The sequence below is a fragment of the Dermacentor andersoni genome, chromosome 2, assembly GCF_023375885.2.
Source record: "Dermacentor andersoni chromosome 2, qqDerAnde1_hic_scaffold, whole genome shotgun sequence".
NCBI lineage: Eukaryota > Metazoa > Arthropoda > Arachnida > Ixodida > Ixodidae > Dermacentor > Dermacentor andersoni.
Window position 1 is genome coordinate 223,655,209 of NC_092815.1, and position 16,975 is coordinate 223,672,183.

At 42.6% G+C, this 16,975-nt stretch overlaps 1 protein-coding gene across 8 annotated transcripts in view; it reads left to right on the plus strand.

The window, feature by feature from the left end:
• faf (ubiquitin carboxyl-terminal hydrolase-like faf) overlaps positions 1–16,975 on the plus strand; it is a 607,534-nt gene that overhangs the window by 106,517 nt on the left and 484,042 nt on the right. For all 8 annotated transcript variants that reach the window (XM_072286629.1, XM_072286626.1, XM_072286628.1 and 5 more), the window contains one exon: positions 12,200–12,312. In XM_072286629.1, coding sequence (XP_072142730.1) covers positions 12,200–12,312 — 113 coding nt within the window. The remainder of the gene's footprint in view (positions 1–12,199; positions 12,313–16,975) is intronic.

Below are 16,975 nucleotides of genomic sequence, written 5' to 3' on the forward strand. Positions count from 1 at the left end.
CTCTATTTTGGCATAGCCGATGGTGCTTAGCACCGAAGCCAAATCCGCCACCCCGTTCGGAGTGCTGCGGCCATCTTTTCTTGACCTAACGCTCTGCCCAAAATCTTTGCTGGTCAATTACTGCCGGTTGGCGTCCCAACTGGACAATCCGTTAACAGGCTGTCTACCAACCGGGAATTCTCAGGGATTTTGAGTAGTCTGGAAAAACTCAGGGAAAACTCAGGGAATTTGTGCCTCTATCAGGGAAAATTAGCTGCAATTTTATTGAAATGGTAGAAAATCGAGGTAATGCTGGCTCGAATAACAGACAGTAATCGTAATGAATCATCTTTGACGCCCTGCCGTCGGCTGGAGGAGTTGCCAGTGTACAATCAGTGACCAACTTTCCGGATTCCCGATAAATTGTACGGCTTTGCGGCACCACCACGTTCCCAATAGAGTCAATGTATGAGAACGTTCGAAATTTCAGACGTAAGAACTCTTCGCCGTCCGATTTTCCGGAGGTTTTGCCGTGACCGCAGGTCCGAAACGACATTAATCAAAGGCACCCCGCTGCCAGTTTGATTACCTTGCAGCCTCGAACCGGCGCTCTCGCACGCAGATCCGCTGGCAGCCGGAGCCACCACGGCGGCAGCGCTAGGCCTATGTGCTTCGACGTTCGCTATGAAGCTTTTTGCCGTTGGATGCTGTGTTTTTTATTGAAAGAATTCGCTGCTGTCAGCAATGGCACGGACTCCGCCTTTGTGGTCCTCGCGATTGGCTTAGAAGCTTGGAAAGCAAGGTGTGTTACATAATGCCGGTTCCCGAATGTCAGCTTCGCCTCCGTGCACAAATGTTACTTGGTGAAGCATACGCAAAAGTATTGCAGTGAAGCATAACAAGCGTGGGAAGGGGCTATTGCTGTGGGACACAGTATGTATTCCTTAATTATACACGCGTGCGCCAGGTATTTCCTGTCACAGTACGAGCACCGATATGCCTAATACGTGTACCGGCAGGCCTTCAGGGCATTTTCAAATGTGCCTGTAGTGGTTTGAGCCCTTAAGGGGAAGCTGAAAGCTTTTCCAGAAAAAATGAGTGAAGAGCAGTATGTCATGGTTTTCAACTCTCTGAATTCGAATATCGCATCGAAATTGAGCGAAAAAAGTGCAAACATATTTTATTTAGACGAAAAGTGCAGCAGCAGCCACGCCCAGCTCGCGCGCCTCGTTTCCGCCCGTGATTGGTCGGGCGCCTCGTGACATCAACAATGGTGTTCGTCCGGACCGACTGCTGCCGCTACACACGAAGCACGGTGCAAGGTAGTTTGGTGCTGTTTTGCTGAGACGGTCATGGAAAATTTCAAGAGCTTGCGTTTTTCTGAGGAGTTTGGCGTTAAGTCCAAACTCCACGAGAGCGATATTGCGCGCGACGGTGATGGGCGACGGCTTCGAGCGACAAAACGGGCTGCCACTTGAACAGTTCGCTCGGTGTTGTCGCTCGATCGCTCGTTTCTAGAAATCTAGAACTTGTCGCTTGTCGCCCGGAAGTGCTATGACCGACTAGCCAAAAGTGTGAAGCGGGAACTGGTTGTACATAACTCAAATACTACTGTTTGTCGCACGGAATGAGCAAACTATTGAATTTTATGTATGCAAGAATAAGAACCTTGTGCAAGACCTTCAGAAATACCTTATGCTGCTTTTTCAGTAAAATACGTCAGCTTAAATTGATAAAGCATGCGTCACGCTAGTTTCGGCGCGTATATTGCTGCCCTCATACCAGGAAGTCGTCGGTCAAAACCGTCGCTGGCGTGGGGTTTGGTTTGCAGGCGACGATGGGAATGCGACAGCCATCGCCTCGCTTGTCGCGCTGTTGCTGTCGCATGCAAGATCACTTGTAAGGGATTTATACTTTACTCCCTACATGTATGAGCCGATTGCGAAGAGCCGGCCTCTCCAAGAAGCAAAATATGCTGGTGCAGGCACCGCTTTCCATGCGAACGAAGGCGAAGTGTTAGCATCTCCTTGTGTTGGAAATGTGCTTTGGCGAGTCTGTTTTTGCTAAGCTGCATTCAGCATTCCAGTGAGTACGTTTCCGGGCAAACAACTGTAGTGTTATGTTCCTGCATGCCTCCTCGTAGAACGTAAGTGGTGATGCGATCTTCAGCATTTGTGCGCTGCCCCAAAGCTGTCGGCAATCTACACAGATGGCTTAAACGCGGGAAAAGTTTACCAGCTGTTGTAGCACGTGTAGTATAGAACCTTCACCAGCGCGCCATCCGCACGCTACTCGTAACCAGCGAATTCCGTCAGCTACGTGAGATGGTCGGTTTCTCTGTGTGCGAGAGAAGGGGGGGCGCAGCGTCCTGGCGTGAGCAGGCTTTCCAACACATGCAAACTTTATGCTTGCACTGCGTTATGGTAGCTGCATGCAGGCTGTTTCACAACACATGTGCGAATAGAAAATTCGTGGCGCTTGGTGATGAAACCTGCGTCAAGGGTGGGAGAAAAACATGCACCTTCCGTTCAGCGTGCTAACACGGAGAACCCAAAGCATGCATTATTGATAAACTGCGGTAGTAATCGTCATGGAAGTGGTTAGAGCACAACACTGTTGTTCTTGAGCGCTTGAAGTTGTTTCGCTTCACCGCAGCCTCCCACTTAGCTGAAAGCTTCTTGTCTTGCAGGAACTAATGGAACATCGGAAGTTCGTCGCGGCCGCTGGTGTTCGTACAAGCGTAGGCTACACAGAACGCCGGAATGATCGGCCTACAAGTTCAATTGATGCTGCGCATGTCAACTACCACTCCTATATACACACAAACAAAGGAATCTAGGGTTGAGCAAAGCAGATTAGGATGGCACGCACGCAGAAACAAGTGTGGTCAGGCACGGTCGCGGAGACTGTGAAGGAATGGAACACCAGTGCTGACGTCACTACGCCGCGGTTTCCGGTCTCCGGTCGCATCGTCAGCGTCAGCAGCAGTGTGCGGCGTTCAACGGGGGCGGAGCTACAGTGCAATTTTAACCGACGATTACGTCGCTCCTAATTGAAAAATCCCCCTGAAAATTTTACCTAAATGGTTAATGTGATTCCCGCCTCCGTATATGAGCGTCTTATTGAATTCGACAGACTCTTCAGCTTCCCTTTAAGAAGACATTCTGCTTTCTTCTGATAGTCAGCACGATCCATGACTGTTGTCATGGATCGAGCCGGTTAGAGAGCTTCACCAAACACAGCTTATTTTGCAGTGAAAAGGTGTTTACTTTCCTGCTGGTATAAATTTTTGGCAGCAACACAGTTATGCTGCTGCCTAAAATTTACACCAGCAGCGAAGAAATATTACCTTTGTGTTTGTCTGGTTGAACTCGGCACTTCCAAGTGGCTGCACCGTGCAGGCCGTTCACGTTTGCGCCTCCCCTCATCCGGTGAGATGTCCGCTCAGCCAAACACCGGGCCCACTAAAACCATACTACTGAGGTGATCATAGATGGGTTACCACGCATTTCTGAAGGCACATGGCCGACGTGTGCACAGGGTCAAAATGAAACTACTGTTTGCCACAACTGCTGCGGAGGAAACTGCGGTCACTATCGACTTGATCATGATGGATGGCAACTATTGACTATGCAGTTCTAAGAGCATGTAAACATTGAGGTGTCATGTCCTGCAATTAATGCACAGATAAAGGTTTTAGATATTTGTGTGCAAATATCAAATCAATTTCAAAGTAAATTCGAATAATGGAAACCAAGTGCAAATTGAATCGAATATTTTTCATATATACGAATGCTATAGGCGCTGTGAAAATGCAAGATTTTTCACCGACCAAAGGTCTGAAAAAAAAATAAGCAAGTGTATTGCACCACTAGTAACGTACAAGAAAATTATAATTTCTGGTCTACGAAATTCTTTAGTACAACACTTTTGCTTGACAATATCATAACTGCACTTATGTTGTCAGGATGAAATCCCTTCAAATGCCACAATTCCTTCAGACACCGAAAATTTGGAGGATGCTTAAGCTTTGCCTTTAAGGGGAGGCTCTCCTAGTAAAACTTTCTTTAATATTTGTACTAGAGATTTGAAAGTCCACCCACTAAGAGCATTTCAAGCAGATTTCAAATATGTCATTAGTTTCTGTGTAGCTGCTACAGTTCTTGATTCAAGTACTACACAAAGGCTAAATAGAGTGATTTAGCAGGCACTTTATTTTGTAATAAATTTTCACAAGACACTTTGTACTGTAGCTTATTTAGCTCTTTGTAGACCGCAAAGGGCCAATATCTATTCAAACAGCGTGTAGAATTACTGGAACAATAAAAAAAAAAAAATGGGACACTTCAACAATTCTTTTTTTTTCACAACCACATGAAATTATCCTTGCACACTGACAATTGTCTTGTACTAACGAAATTTGGCATACATATCCTTGAAGATATATACAGTGCTATTATTTACTTGAAATTGCAATATCTCCAAGCAGTAAGTTACAACGTACACAGTTATAGTTAAGAGAATTGAGAAAAATATTTGTTGAAATGTTCTATCTTTTTTTTTTGCATAGTTTCAGTAATTGTACGCACTGTTTGGCTAGATATTGGCACTTTGTGATCTACGTAGAACTAAACAAGCTGCAGCACGATGCTTTTTGTGAAAATTTATTTCACAAAAATGTGCCCATAAAAATGACTATATTTTGCCATTGTGCATCACATAACTCTCAAACTATAACACCTACACAAAAAGTAGTACCATATTTGAAATCTGCATAGAAAACTCTATACTTGAGTGAATTTTGAAACTTCTAATACAAGTAATAACAAAAAAAAAAAAGTTGTTTCGACTAGCGTCTTCCCTAAGAGGGGAACGCCATAGCATTCAAAGACCCCTGACTGCTTCTCATGCTTCCCGCCACCTGCAGCTTATGTAGGCACAACATTTGCCAGGAAATGCTGGCAGTGAATGCTATGCACGAAGGCGAGCTTTCTGGTAGAAACATGGCCTCTTGCATGGGTTTGATCTCCTGTTATTGTTTCAAACTTTTAATATTTCGGTTTGAGAAGAGCTAGCATAAAAGATATGTGCTGTCTGTGTTTTTTTTTTTCCATTACGTTTTTTTATGGGCTGGAAAATGGAAAATTGCTGCTTATTTATGCGCTTATCAGTCTTTTGACATGGAAGAAGCCAGTTTTAGAAGCTTTCATTGTTGAGGCCGTATCTGAGTTTCTTGGTGTCAAAATTTTCCTCGGTTCTTTTAAAGACAGGTTTTTAATCCAGTTTACCATGGAAACATCCTGGTCGCACTCAGCTGCTTTTAAAATGAGGGTCTAAAGACATTGCGAAGCTTTCTACTTGATCAAACTTGTATTTTGCAAACTGTTTTTTAGACACTTAGCCATATTAGTTAGTAGCAAAGAGGTTTCCACCTGGAGGCTGGTGTTCTCTTGATGCATGAAATATGGGTAGAGTGCGGGTACTTGAGTTTATAGTGTCAGGTAGCCATAACACCATCAGGTGCCCCGTGACAGTGCCCCCTTCTTACTTTTCATATGCTTCCCTGTACTGCAAATATGGTTCACCACAATACTGTCTGTATGCTTTGCCATGTAACACAGTTACTGCGATGAAGCTGACTTAAACATCTGACAACAACAGTTTTGGGGGTTCGAATATTTAAAATAGTAAAAGTGTCCTTTTGAATCATACCGAATACTTTCGAATTTGAATTGAATAGTCGAAGTTTTGAATATTCACACACTACTAGTTATAAAGGCACAAATAAGCACAAAGCTTCAGTTCAGTGGGAGGGTAGTGTTGCTTTTGCTCATTTGTGTTGCACATTTACGGAGCTCCATGCTGGCTGTGCTGTGAGAGTTGTCTGAGTGAACCAGTTTGAGGCCACATACGTCCAAATTATAGAGAGCCTGATGCCACTAAATAATGCACACAGTCTTAACGGGGCCAGAGGATTAGGCTCAGTTAACGTGGGTCAGATTAACCAGATTTTACGATATACTGTGTGACTGGTGAATCAAAGCTGCTGCACTTAACTGTTAGTAATGGACAAACTGTTTTGTGAGTGAAGTCACGGCATTGAAAGTGGTACTGAATTTTGGGCACTCGTGTGTTCCTTACGACCAGAAGTGTGCATGTAGGCATATTGCTTGCATAATAAAAGATAGCTGTAGGTTGGCATGTCAAATTTCAGCAAAGGAGTGCTGGATAACATGGAGACGGTGGGGCAGGTAACCGTCCACTAGAGCCCTTTCAAAAGCTCTTCAAGTGTTTTCTTATTGATGGGAAAAAATGCTGAAAGCTGTACAATCAACCTTTGGTGTTTGAAAATCTGAAGAAAACATTTGAAATATTGTGGTGTCACGGCATGCACAGGATTATCTGAACACCTCACATGAATGTATAGGAGGGCAAGCGGGGTGCGAGTAGTACAAGCAGTCTTGCTGCCATGAAAGTGTGCCAAAATTTTAAAGGCATTGGCAGTGAAATCATTTTTTTACTGCTGTATAACCTCGATATAACGAACCTTGATTTAACGAAATCTGCAATGTAGCAAACTGTTCTGGTTTCTCAGTCTTAGTTCCATTGAAAACTAGTTCTTTTTCCTCAATTTAGCTAATTTCAGGACATGGTATCAATTTAATCCAAGTTTTCGGCCATTTCAAGCATGTACTTGGAGCCTCTATGGCTAGTAAATCTGGCAAAAAAAACTATAAAAATGTCGGCTTAGGCATACATAATTATTTGCATGCATCTTTCCGTATGAAAAGTTTGAGCAGCAAAGACGCTATCAGGCAAACAGCATAATTGCATTCCTTGAAGCATGCGTGCGGGAGTGTGGTATGCTGGAAACACCGCTGTGCCATCTGAGGAGGCTGTGGGTCATGCGGCAGCCAAGAGTAACCAGTCTCAAAAGCCAAGCCAAGCCCACATTTGCTGTTAAAAGTGCTGGAAGTGATTTTTAGAGCCTGAAACATGTATTGTCTGCTTCCACATTTCGCCCGCAGCAGCAGTTCCTTCACTGTAAGGAGGAGGGCACCCTTTTAGCTTGCGCGTCGCTTTCTCTACCCTAGACCTAGACTGTGCATGGCTGTCCGTGTCCGTGCGGGTTGTGACGTGACGGTGATCTTTTCACGTTTGCCTGGGAGTGCCATGCTGGATAATTTAATTAGTAAGCAAATCTTTACTGTAATATATAAGGCTGGTAACACTATGAACCTTACTTCGTGTAATTTTCTCTTTGCTACTGTTATCAATGCTTCGTGTTTCAGTAAACTGCAACTTCTATTTCTTTTTCTCAGGGAGGGCAAATATATTATTAGACTTTTGTTTTTAATTTGTGGGTGCCATCTCATGGTTGCTGTGACCACTAAGCATGGTCAACCCTGATGTCCAAGATTTGTAGTGCTAGCACAACACAGCACATGAAAATCTTGGATCCTGTTAGCCACACTGATATTTGCTGTCGCCACAATCTGCACCGCATGCACTGGCACTCATAATTGTGCAATTATGGACCCGCCTTCCTGAAATAATTTGTTTATAAGTGTTTATAGTGACATGATACTATCCACCAGGAATGTTCTGGGAAGCTGTGAAATTATTTTCGCTGTTGAAACTTCAAAACCTCGACTGACAATGTTGGGAATTTAATGGAAGTTTTTTGCTGCAAATACGACTTCATTATATTGAGGTTTGACAGTAGATATAAGGTTATTACAGTGAAAATTATTATGTATGCCGATGATACTAACATCTTTTTTAAGTCCACAGATATAACAGACTTAGAAAGAAGGGCCAACACCTACCTTGCGTCCCTTTCGGCCTGGCTCTGAGAAAATAGGCTTCAGCTTAGCATAGCAAAAACAAAGTACATAATATTTCATGCACTTAGCAAACCACTAAGTAGGGAACTAGATTTAACTTTTGAAGGGTAACAGATAACCAGGGTTAAGGAGCAAAAGTTTCTTGGTGTTTGTTTCCAAGAGCACCTTTCATGGAATGTACACATTAATAATTTAGCTACCGAACTCTCCCAATCTGTTGGATGCTTGTATAAAATTGCACACTTTATACCTACCTGGCTGAAAGAAAACACATACGCTTCACTCTTCTACTCCAGATTATCGTATGTCATATTGGTATGGGGCACCACAACAAAAACTGACTACAACAGACTCATTATTCTACAAAAGAAATTGTGCATTTATGAAAACTATCAGGGACCAGGTTATGAACTAAGCACATTACCATTATTTTTTAAATACCAAATGCTTAAAGCTAACGACGTTTATGATTTTAAACTGCTACAGTACATATATAACAATGTATTGTATATACACGAGAACATTAATGAAGTTCCTTAAGATATGAGACTAAAAAAAAAACGGACACTAAACACAAGGACCAATTATGGTAAACAAACAATCAGGTACCAGGTATTAACAATCCTAAATAAGCTAGAAGATAGCATTGATTTCAATATGACTAGAAACGCTTTAGAAAATTACGTGAAGGAATTGTTACTAACACAGTGTTTGAGAGAGTGATTATTGCAACATAAATATATTATAAAGCTCTTCTTTTTAGTTTTTTTGCCCTCTTTTATGTGCATACATGCATGTTCATGGGTATATGCTGCATTTCTAGTGTACTATGGTAATTCACATGTACAGCCTGTACTTTACTGCTTGTTGGCAGGGAGAGGAAAGGGGAAGAGGGGGAAAAGGGCAACATTTATTATTTCACTGTCCATATTAGTAAACCAACTGTAACCCAATAATTTGTCAATTTCTGTTGTTCTAAGTTTCTGTGTAAGCTCATGTACAATGTGTGAAAATATGTAACATTATAGTGTTCGTTCACTGCCAATGAACTACCACTAAATAATGTATAATAGTATATGCATATTTTCCGGGTATAGGGGCTCTTGTCAGGCGCTGCGTGTCTTTTGCTCCTGCACCTTTCTTGAAATTGTATTCAAGATGAAATAAACATTAATTAATTAATTAAGGAAATAAATAAATAAATAATTAATTCATTTATTCAGTCTCGATATAGTAAACTTCAGGGAATCACGGTAAATTGTTCGTTGTTCTGAAAGATTGTTATAGTAAAAGTCCCAAAATTTACCATTCCGCCCATTAATGCATCAGTTCATAATTTGTCACCATTGGAGCTATCGACAAAAATGTCGCTGTTGGCTCTTGGCTCACGCTCTTGCTATTTTCCATAGATTCCGCCGCAACACACCACCGAAGCACTGTATAAGAGTGACGCGCACAAAACAGACGCTGGGAAAACTACGGACAAAAAGGAAGCTACGTGCGGTGCTCTACCAATCGAGCTACCGTGGCACCTTTCCCCATCCGCTTTCTTTAGTATATATGTTTCCTAGTAGAACCCTCGGAGTTTTAACCAATTAATGGAAATGAACACGAAATGCGAAGGTTGTGGGATCGTTCCCCACCTGTGGCAAGTTGTTTCTTCATTCACTTTCATTTCCATTAATTTATTGTTTCTTTATTTCATTTATTAAGCAAAAGTAATTTTTCCTATGTTGTCGTCGGTGTCCGTGCTTGTTGGCTTCTTATGATATGACTGTTATAACATGTTGTTTATGCAAGACTAGCGCTAGTGAAACGTGCCACACTAAATCACTTATGTCGCATGTAATATTTTTTTATAGCTCATGCTTCTCTTACAATCCTTCCATGTGCGTAAACTGCACACCTTCTGTTCATTTCTTAATACCACATTGTGATTTTATAAATACATTGACAGTGCAAGTGCATAATTTGTCATCTTATGTTTTTTACTTGTTTATTGATACAATAACGTATGTTCGGCTGTGTCTGTTTATACGCCATGTTTGTTATGCTCCTAGCTTTTGTGTTACTGTTCATAGTATTGAGTGTGGTTTGCACGAGTTCATGCATATGTACAATGTAGTATGCAACTATGTTTTGTGTATACAGTTAAACCCACTTATAACGATCTGTCGGTTAAACAACTATAATTCTGAGCATTTACAACTTTTCGACCTTCCCTATGGAAACTGCTTCCAGATATAACAAGTGTTTTCTAAATTGCTGTACTGCTACAACGAATGCTTCGAGCCTAGCCACGGTGAAAAGAGGGCACATGCTAAGTGCCCAGGCATGGAAGTGCGACCAAATTTGCCGCACTGCAGCGCGCGCGCCCCACTGCAGTCCAGCTGCAGCGATGATATGGCTTAGAGATGAGCGAGTGACTGCCTCGTGTGGGTTTCGGAAGCCACGAAGAAGGTCACGTGAGGTGATCCATTTTCAAGGCATGCTTCCAGGCGGGAAGCATGCCACGCACAGCATAAACAGCATGGTACAAGGCATGCGTTGGTGGGATATTGGATTCCTGACGGCGTCACTCTCGTTCTTGCGCAATTGTCCGTGTGGCACCCTGTGCATATTACGTCTGTTTCAACGATTTGGAATGACCATCTATGTCTTTCCACGATGGGAACAACGGCTGCTCAAGCGTTCCTGTTGACGTGGCCCGAGCGGGCAAAAATGCTGCGCCATGTGCTGCCACCTGTCAATGGTTACAAAGGGTCGGCGGCTACTGCGTTGTTATCAGGAGGTCACTGTTTCACGGTGCTTTGTTTACACATTGCTGATTGCTGATAATGGTTCACGGTGATGTTTTACCTTTTGAACATTGAATTTTTTTTAGCCCAAAACGACATAGATAACGTAATTTTACGGCTCTTGCGTGGCTGATGCGAAGTTGTAATGCCAAAGCCAAGATGTTAGAGACCTTCGCAAAATGGTGGCATGCCGCAGTAGTTTCCAAAGTTTACGCTTCCGGCCAACTAGGATGCTTCGCTCGTGTGTGCAGAATAAATTCATGTCCCGCCGGTAGTAAAATATATCACAAGCTTCTGAATAAAAAAATGGTGGCTGTGCTTGCAGTTTCAAAATGACAGGTGATCGGAACCGGGCGCCATTTTGAAAAAGCTACACCGTGCTGCATTTCATTTTTTAGGTGATTGTTTCTAATGGGAGTTTGCAGCTAGGTGCGGGAGCGCACAGAGAACAAAAATGACACTGAAAATCTGATTGTCGGACCAAAGGGCTGCCGACTTAACTGCTGACACCAGCTTCAGTGCGGATAATTTTTTAGCGTTTTTAAGGGTGAGTCCATATATAACGAACTATTGATGTAACAACTGCTTTTCACGGAACTATTGAGTTAGTTATAAATGGTTTCATCTTTATCTGTAAAGGGCGTCGAGGCCCTGTTAGGCAATTTAGCCTTGAGCTCCTCTTAGACAGTATCTCAGGAATGAAGTAAATTAATTGAATAATACATGAACCGCTTTATCATACTCTGTAGTCTGATGTGAATGTTGCCTTGTACAGTTGGACCCACTTATAACAATGCCAGATATAACAGTCTATCAGTTTTTGACTACATTTCACAGCATTAAAAATTTTCTTACCCTGCCTACTGAAACTGCATCCAGATGGAACGAAAATGTTGAAAGGTGGCCTACTGTTAGAACCAACACTTAACACCTGCTCCAGCCAACTAGAATGTGTCACTACAGTATGAAAAAATCCACTCGTGTCCTGCTGATATCAAAATATATGGCAGGCGCTCGGAGAAAAAATGGCGGCTCGTAGTAGTTTCAAAATGGCAGGTGACCGGAACTGGCTGGGCATAGTTTTGAGAGTGCTCTACGCCGTCGCATTTCATTCTTTAGATAATGTTTTGAATATAAACTTGCAGTTAGATGCAGAAAAGTGCCAGGAGCAAAAATGAAGGTACTGAAAATCCTCTTTTCAGACCAAAGTGGTGTCGAATCGTGACTGCCGATGCTAGCTGCAGTGTTCTGAATTTTTGGGTGTCTTGAAGGGCGAGTTCGCATATAACAAACTACTTACAGCGATCACTTTTTGTGGAACTGTTGAGTTCGGTATAAACAGGTTTGGCTGTATAGGTTGATCACTAATTCAAAACTATGTGAAAGGTGTTTTCCGACAACAAAATTTGTATCTGATTCTGTTTGGAAAATTACAATTTGAAGGTGCCTAGTAAATATGTGCTGCAGCTGCAGGGTATCAGCTGGGCTTCCTGGCTATGTGGTACAGGCAGAAGCCGGACAACGATGTGTTAATGATTAATGCCAAGGCAACATGTGCGAATGAATAACATGCAGGGCGGGATGTGCTGAGTGAGCCGTGCCAGCGGTTCTTCCGTGAGGGCCTCACCATCTCCTTCACCAAGATCCTCACCGATGAAGCAGTCAGCGGATGGAAGTTCGAGATACATGTGAGTTGGGCTTCGGCATGGCAACACCACACATTTCTCTCTCTGAGCCTGGTGGCTGCTGCTCAGCGTGTGCACGTCATGTGTGGCCTTGTCCCCCCTTTTTACTCATGACATTGGCCTTGAGCACTGTGTACAGCCAAGAAGGAGAGGGCCATGTTGCATCTTGTTTGTGTGCTGTTACCGTCGCTCAACATTTGCATCAAGTATTATGGTGCCACCTTCTGGTACTCCCTGAAACTTGTCCTAGTACAGTGAAACCTTGGTGATTCAGATCTCACGGTACTGAAAAAAAAATTGTCCGAATGAACCGAATGTAGAATTACCGAGGGTATCAAGAAAATACTAAACAAATGCTTACATTAGTATGCTTTTATTTACTGAATGACTCTGCAAATACTGTTTCTATATTGCACAAAAGTAGTGCAAAAGCTGCAATTTTTATAATCTCGTGACTGATTAGTGCTTTCAGTGGCAAAAGTGTCGCAATTTCCTTCGCAGCGCAGCCGCAGACAGTAATTGCTAGAATAAAGGCACGAACAGGCACGAATCGTTCTGGTGTTCCTGTTGTTCACATACGATTTCCACTGTGGCCATGTGGATACTTTATTTTGGTTGGATGCTCTTCTGCATTGCATAATCATTCACTCATTCATTCATTGAAATATCTTCAAGGCCCATAGGACGTTACAGATAGGAGTTGGGCAAAATGTGCATATGATACAACCTCTTAAAAGAAACGGCAAGATCACAAAAGTAAAACAAATTTTTTTTTTCTCAAAATATACATAAAAGTCAAGGGGGGATGAGGGCAATAAAAAGGTGTTTTTTTTTAATTTTTCAGCACATGTTGCCTAAGTTCTCTGTGCAGATATATTGTAGAATGCTGATTTCAAATATGTATTTAGATTACAAATATCTCACTTGTAAGAAAAGATATGACAGAATACAATAGTTCCAACTAGGTCATTTCTTACGGGCCTTTGTAGTAATTTATCTTTAAAATAAAGTGTTTGTTAAATATTAATATAAATAATATAATATAAATAAATAATATTAATATAAATAATAAATAAAGTGTTGCCATAGCAACAGCCAACCAGAAGGCGCCTCTCAGTGCGTTGACACACTGAAATAATAGGAGGGCTGCGTGCATCGTGAGCTTCGTCAGACCGGCCCCTGATTGTTTTACATTTGTGCTTTTTCTATGCAGCCATCGACGGTGAGGATGCGAAGAACTGAAAGGCGTAACTTTGAGCTTCCAAACGATACCAAGATAGTGGCGCTCAGCGGCGAGAAATACGAGCAATAGCTCCGTGAACACCAGTGTTTCTCCACGATTTTGGAGGTCGCTTCTCTCTGTCCACACTGACCAAATAATTATGTTTTTGGACACTTAGGCCGCGTTTCGGGGCAAATCGTTTTGATACGGTGTAGATTAGGCATTACAGATGCCGAAACAAGCAGTTCCGAAAAATCAAATTTTTTTTTTTCCTTGTGATTATTGGTTTTTAAGACCCCCGTGTTCCCCCTTAAGCTCTAAGTACAGGGCAAAATGCAAGTAATATATTGCATACACCTTATGATCATCAAGTGCTATTTCAAGTGCATCAAGCTGGTTGATTGAAACGATGGAGGTGGGTAAAGTGTTCCAATCTCGACCGGCCTGGGGAACAAATGAATAAAAAATCATGAGCCGCTCTACTCTGTGAAGATGAATGACCAGTGAAGCTGTCTCACACACGACAAAGTGGGAAAACACGGAAAACACGGGGAAGGCGGGAGATCGAAATTCAAGACGATGAGCAAGGCGAGAACCTTGAAAAGTGAGAGCCAACGTTTCGACAAATTGACTTGTCTTTTTTAAAACGACATATGCTTTCCTCGGCACAGTATAAACTTTGTTGATACGTTCCTGTTACGTACATTTTTCCGGCGCCAATATTCGCAATCGAGAACAGAAAAAAAAAAAAGGCGACCCAATAGAGTTATGCTCATTTTTTTACCAGTTCATATGTTCCCGTAACACACAATTTTTCGGCACCATTGTTCAGTCCATCGCCAAACTGCAATCGTATGATACCGTTTTCCGGCTGCTAGATCCCATGTGAACAAGAAAATGCGTCTGGTGCGCGCCACCCAGAACAGTATTGACACGTGGACTTGTTTCTCTCTCTTGGGTGAAGTGAGTGTTGCGGTGAAGCTGCCCGCCACGGCAGCTTCACCGCAATACTTGCCTACCCGTCTCACGTGAAAATGCCTGCATGCACTCAGTTTCTTATTTAGGTACTACCAAGTCTTCTCTGATGCTGTCGCGCACAGTATTCACAGCTATCACAGCCAATGCTATTGCAATATAAGCATCTTCATCTATTTGTTTTACAGCACATGGTGCATAGTGCCATTAGTAGCGTACTGCGCGCTTTTAGTAGGCGATAATCCAAACGCACCACCGTTCTCAGCTGCAGGCGGCGTGATGTGGGCATCACGTTTCGCTTCCGCGGCATCCAGCGTCGGCCATCAGCTTGATTTCATTTCGGTTTCCCATCGCCCTCCTAAAACACCATGCAGTAGAAAAACAACAAATCTTTCCGGCCGCCGAAGCACCACCAGTTTGCCACGAGTCGGCGTCTCATGTCGCAACGATCCGCGCGATGCTTCGCATTACGTAGATGTCAACATTAGTTGAGCCCGTCAATTTTTTTTGTTTTTTACTTTGGATTGTACGTTTTCCCGGTTAGTATGTCTTTTCTCGCATTTTTTCCCCGAAACGTTCGAACTAGGTTCCACTATAGGTATGGTCCTAAAGGGGAGAGGGGGGTAAGGCGGGTGGGTGAGGCAACGACTGAGGGAGTGTTTAACGGCAATGTTGAAGAATTGAAAAGAAAGGTATGTTATTCAACATCGGCGGAGGAATGTGAAGTAGCGTTATGTCAGCCGGTTGACATGTCACCTACTGACACACGGCCGGTGACATGGCTGAGTGTCAGCCTGCCGTGTGTTCGTGGAAGGGGCCTGGAGGACAGAAGAGGGGTATCTGCTCTGCTGGAGGTCAGTGAGCGAGGAGGTCTGCTGGAGGTCTCTCTCTGAAAGCGAGAATAAAAGCAGCGTGAGAAAATGGTGCTCGCGTGAAATTTTTTTTTTATGGTAACAGAACAAATATGTAAATAAAAAAATGCAAGGGAGGAAAGAAAAGAAAACACAATTAGCAACCCAATGAAAAATAACAAAGTGCTGTTGCCTACAGCTTAAAATTTAGCATGCTCCCTTTGAAACGTGTATGCCTGTTGGTTGCAATGTCTTGAACTTATGGATGAGGTATGATTCTCTTGTGTTTTCTGTCTCGCGCAGAACCGAAATTTGACTAGGATGTAGAGTTTCAGTTCATCAAAGTTATGACCTGCTTGATTGAAATGCTTGACGGTTTTGGGAAGCTTTTTAGCTGTATCCATGCGATGTCCGTTTAACGTGACATTAATTAATTGTCCCGTTTCACCGACATATTGTTTCTTACAGAAGGAACACTCAAGCATGTAAATCACATTGGAACTAGTGCAAGTAAAGATAGTTTTTACTTCGTGTGTATAACTACTTCTAGTACTTTTAATTTTAATGTCACTTTGAAGGTGTCTGCAAGTTCTGCACCTGGGGTGACAACATGCTTTTATTATGGGGGAATGATATTGGCTGACTTTTGCATGCACTAACATTTCTTTATCTGTTGCGGCAATAGGTCACCCTCGATACCGCCGGGAATGCTTCTTTCAGACGCTCAGTTACTTAATAATATTGGGTGGTATTCTCATAGGATGTTGTTTATGTTTGGGAGGGCATTAGAATATGTCGTAATAAAGGCTGGTGGTCTCTCAGATTCTGGTGTAGATTGTTTCTTGGCTTATTCCGACTGCCTCTCCTATCTTTACATGACAACATAAGCCCTGTCGAGAGGAACTTGTGGATAGTTTCTTTCTGCTAGCGTTGCTTTAAGGACATTTAGGTTGTGGATATAATCGTGGTCTTTGCTGCAGATTCTTCTTATCTATTTCGCTTGTCTGACAAAAATTTCTTGCTTGCTGTGTTGCGGACGATAACTGTTGTAGTCTAAATATTGTTGGCGATCTGTAGACTTCCAGTAAAGCGTCATTCTCAGTTTTCCATTTTCTATGTAGACCGTTGTGTCGAGGAAGTTGATTTGACTAGGATGGCGGTGAGCATGTTAATTTAATACTCGGGTGAAAGCGGTTGAAGGGGCTAGTTAGGTCTGTTAATGCACTTGTGCCGTGTTCCCATATTATACATATGTTGTCAATGTAACAGATAGGTGTGCGGTTTTAAAGATCATGATTTTATCAGGTTTGCTTCAAGCTGTCCCATGAAAATGTTGGCATATGTGGGAGCAAATGGTGTTCCCATGCTAGTGCCAAAAGTTTGCAGGTAGTGAATAGAATCGAATTCAAAATAGTTGAGCGTGATCTAACCTAAGAAGCGACAGGTAAATTTCAGGAGCATGCGCTTGGGGATGGATTGCAAGGTATTTCGATATGGTTTCAATTCCTTCACTCATGGGTATGTTAGTGTAAAGGGCAGTAACATCCAAAGTGACTAGAATAGCGTGGTCAGAAAAGATTTGGCTGGTGTTGATGCTGTCCTTAATTCAAAAGAATTG